Source organism: Macrobrachium nipponense, chromosome 21 (genome assembly GCF_015104395.2).
Source record: "Macrobrachium nipponense isolate FS-2020 chromosome 21, ASM1510439v2, whole genome shotgun sequence".
NCBI classification, from domain to species: Eukaryota; Metazoa; Arthropoda; class Malacostraca; order Decapoda; family Palaemonidae; genus Macrobrachium; species Macrobrachium nipponense.
The window spans coordinates 3,010,189-3,014,376 of record NC_087212.1 but is presented as its reverse complement, the minus strand read 5'-3'; the positions used below and the strand labels follow the sequence as shown (position 1 = coordinate 3,014,376).

General features: G+C 35.6%; 1 protein-coding gene across 1 annotated transcript in view; it reads right to left on the bottom strand.

Annotated features, from left to right (window-relative positions):
• Positions 1-1,814, bottom strand: part of LOC135197707 (pupal cuticle protein 20-like) — a 2,777-nt gene extending 963 nt beyond the window's left edge. Inside the window, exons 1-2 of the mRNA XM_064224744.1 lie at positions 1,783-1,814; positions 772-1,097 (exon numbers count right to left, since the gene is read on the bottom strand). Coding sequence (XP_064080814.1) covers positions 772-1,097; positions 1,783-1,791 — 335 coding nt within the window. The 5' untranslated portion in view covers positions 1,792-1,814. The remainder of the gene's footprint in view (positions 1-771; positions 1,098-1,782) is intronic.
• Positions 1,815-4,188: the final 2,374 nt, after the last annotated feature.

The following is a 4,188-nucleotide window of genomic DNA, read 5'->3' as shown; positions in this document are numbered from 1 at the left end:
AGGCACGCTGCAAAGAACCTTAAGTAATGCCTACAGTGCACCGCACGAGGTCCACTGACGGCACAACCACCCTACAGGGTGGATAAACTTCAATAACCCTGTCGTAGGATTTGTAGGAAATTGCACCATTAGCTCAATAAACACCTGTGACATAATTACTTAACCAGTGGAAGGTTTAAGGAGCAAAAGCATTGCCAAATTTATTGTCCTTATTATATATAAATAAAGTAAGGACGAGTAAATAGTTGCCTAGTTTACCACAGTTTCGTTTTGCTGTCAGATCTTGAAAAGTGCCGTAGCATAAGTCAGTTAGGAGTGATTTATGGAAGGATAAACGTGATTATTAGCCTGGAAGAAGTTTAGATTAAAGAATGTTCATCACTGCCCAACCATTGAGTTCTACCATTGACGGTACGTTTGCTGGACTGTGAAATTGATGAAAAGGGCATATTACCCATTAAAATGCTTAATATAGAGATTGAATTGCTGTGTGGATAGAAAATTGTATAATATTTAAAAATCGAAACGAAGGAAAGCTTTGAACATATGGTAAAATTGATGAAAATGGACATATTACCCATTAAAATGCACAATATAGAGATTGAATTGCTGTGGATAGAAAATTTTATATTTTAAAAATCAAAATGAATGAAAGCTTTGAACGCATGGTAAATGGCGTAGTATACATACTGTAAGTGCATATGGGAATATTTACAATTACAACCTGAAGATAAAAGTGGCCTGTCATTTGTTTGAAAGAAAAGGACTTACGACCATCCGCCGGTCTGGGCAACAGCTCCGGAGGGCCCCTGTGGGGATCCCTGCTCCTGACGGCTCACTCCATCCCCGGTCTCGAAGTTGAAGCTGTAGGCGCCGCTGGCGTCAGGTGCCTGACGGTCGTCGGCTACGATTGGCACCACGGGCCCGGCCTTGAAGGCTCCTGCTCCTGCTCCTCCTCCTCCTCCCCCGCCGAAGGAGGCGCGGGACTGGGAGATTCGGGACTCGGAGCCAGCGAACCCGGAGGAGGAGGGGGCGTGGGAGTCGTAGCCATCGGCGTAGACTGCGGCCAAAGCAGCTGAGAGGCACAACACTACTTTCTGCGGGTTATAAAAAATGAAACAACACTACTTTTTGCGGGTTATAAGAATGAAACATTACTTTCTGCCGACGTTCTGCGAATTATAAAAAAGGAAACAACACTACTTTCTGCCGGTTATAAAAAATGAAACAACACTACTTTCTGCCAGTTATAAAAAATGAAACAACACTACTTTCTGCAGGTTATAAAATATGAAGATGGTTTGAAAGCAGTCTAATGGCAGTTGTGGCTTGTTGAATAACAAGTGGGAAAAATATTAGTTATTGGACAGATAACTTAGTATAAACTTTAGAAGGCTTTTGTGCAAGAATTTGAAAATGTAACTTTGTTTACTAACTTAGTATTAACTTTAGAAGGCTGTGCAAGAATTTGAAAATGTAACTTTGTTAAATATTGAAAGGGGCTTGGATTTTACCAATTGCAATGTTCGTGTGCATTGTATTTGCGTTCTTGTTTATTAGAGATAATATGGGGACAGGTTAGTTTTACATATATATATATATATATATATATATATATATATATATATATATTATATATATACATATATATATACATATAAAATATATATCCTAAATTTTATATCAGCAAATCTTTCAAGGAATTGTTAAACTGGCTTCAGTCAAGTAAAGTATCTTAGAGTGAAGAATATTATAATAATAATATAATCCCAGTGTACAAACCGAATTCATTTCGTTCGTATCACTCGGTCGAATGCGATGCTGGAGTCTGTGAATCGTCTCTATATATACAGATTCTATTCCTCGACCTCCTTTTCGATATGAGGTCGAAGAAGAAGAAGAAGAAGAAGAAGGAAAAGGACCTCTTTATTTTTTAACATTTTTTTTTTTGTAATCCAGTTTTCCTTTTCGATATTAATTCATGCGACAAGCCGTCTGTACTACAACTGGTGTCGAAAGAGAGAGAAGACCGGCACGTTCAGTAATGTCTCTCGTCTCTCCGACATTGTGATTTATTAGGCAGACCGGTAATTATATCAAATATTCGTGAATGGATGTCTGGAAGATGTGCTGGATGTAGCGTGATGTCCAGAGAAGATGATGATCTGCTTTTGCAAGGGGGCGGGGCGGGGCGGGGGGTGGGGGGATTTCAAAATGGGAGGTTACGCGTACATCATCCAGTTTCTTAATCATGGACTTTGGTCGTTTTTATTATACTGGAAAGAGGATGAATCGAAAATATTTGGAGTTTTTAAAAGAGAAATTTCGATATAGGAATTGGAAATGGGTCCAAGTGTGTTTCCTTCCGTCTGTACGCGTTCACCGTCGTACCATACGAGGAGTTTAAAATAAGATGTATCATGATGTCAGTGGAAAAACGCTGTCAAAAATAGCAATGAAAACGAAAGAGAAGAGATGAATAAAGAATCTCGACACCGTAAGAAAGCTGTAAAAGAGAAAGCGCAAATAATAATTAAAATAAAAACCATTTGGACACCGTTCATGTACGTTTATGATTTATATCGGTAGTTTATTACCTAATTCGTCTGCTGTACGTGCATATGGAAAATTTGAAATTATACCCTATGAATGGTTAATACAATTGAGACTACTTCTCAGGGGTCGTTCAAATGCCAGGATTAAAAATGTCCAATTTGCAAGTATACTAGACGAATTTGCTTATAAACTACCAATGTAAACTATGAATTTGCATGAACGCGTCGAAATCTTTTACTCCGAACTCTTTAGTTTTAATTACTATTTGTATGACGCTTATTAGGCAGTCATATTTACAGCTTTCTTACGAAGAAGCTAAATCCTGATCGTTAACAAACTGAACTGGAAGCTCAAAACCCTAAGCCTCCACAAGTATAATATGAATGAAAACATCATCTATTTAGGTCCTAAGGAATCGGCTTAATATGGCAGGGGGCGAGAATTCAAAAGTATGTGTCCTCGTACACCATGCATTTATAGTTCAAAACAGGGCCACACTGGGGGAGTCGGTTGCTTGTTTAGATTTTGATTAATAGGTATTGCCATTAAAAGTTATTAACGCTATTATATTCAAAAATATATTTTATACACATCCCATAATTACGTGAGATTTTTCTTTTGTAGGGACGAAATCCAAAACAGCATTATTACGTCCATGTTATCGCAAATGTTCATCATTATTATTATTATTATTATTATTATTATTATTATTATTATTATTATTATTATTATTATTATTATATTATTATTATTATTATTATTATTATTATTATTATTATTATTATTATGCAGGAGACCTTCATTGAGGGCAGTAGCGTTAAAATTTATATAGGTTTCCACGGTATTTAATTTGTGTAGTCTTCTCAATATACAGAAGACTATATAAAATTTAAATGCCGTGGAAACAGGTATATTTTGTCAACATTATTATTATTATTATTATTATTATTATTATTATTATTATTATTATTATTATTATTATTAAACAAGCAATCTTTCCCTTTCATGAATACCTCCGGAAATGATAATAATAATAATAATAATAATAATAATAATAATAATAAAAAACAAGATTATAAGAAAACTTCAAAAGAATTATTCAACATTTTATCAAGGATTGTAGGCTCTTTATAAAAATATAACTTTATTTTGCGATGGGCTTTTTTTTCGCTGTGAAGTAACGGAGAAGGGCGGTCTTAACCCGGAGATTTTTCGTCCTGACTCTTTCTTTCACCCCCGAATTCCAGTTTTCTGTTAAACCCGGCGAAATCTGAAATAGTATAGTTTACCCTGTCTTCCACTGCAGTTTTCTGGGATATCAGCATAAATATTGTCAGTAGGTTATTATTATTATTATTATTATTATTATTATTATTATTATTATTATTATTATTATTATTATTATTATTATTATTAATTGGGTTTTTTTTGGGTCTATCACAGTCCTCCAATCCGACTGGGTAGTATTTATAGTGTGGGGTTCCGGGTTGCATCCTGCCTCCTTAGGTGTCCATCACTTTTCTTATTATGTGTGCCGTTTCTAGGATCACACTCTTCTGCATGAGTCCTGGAGCTACTTCAGCCTTTTCAGGGATCTTGGGATAGTGCCTAGTTTTCCTATGATTATGGATA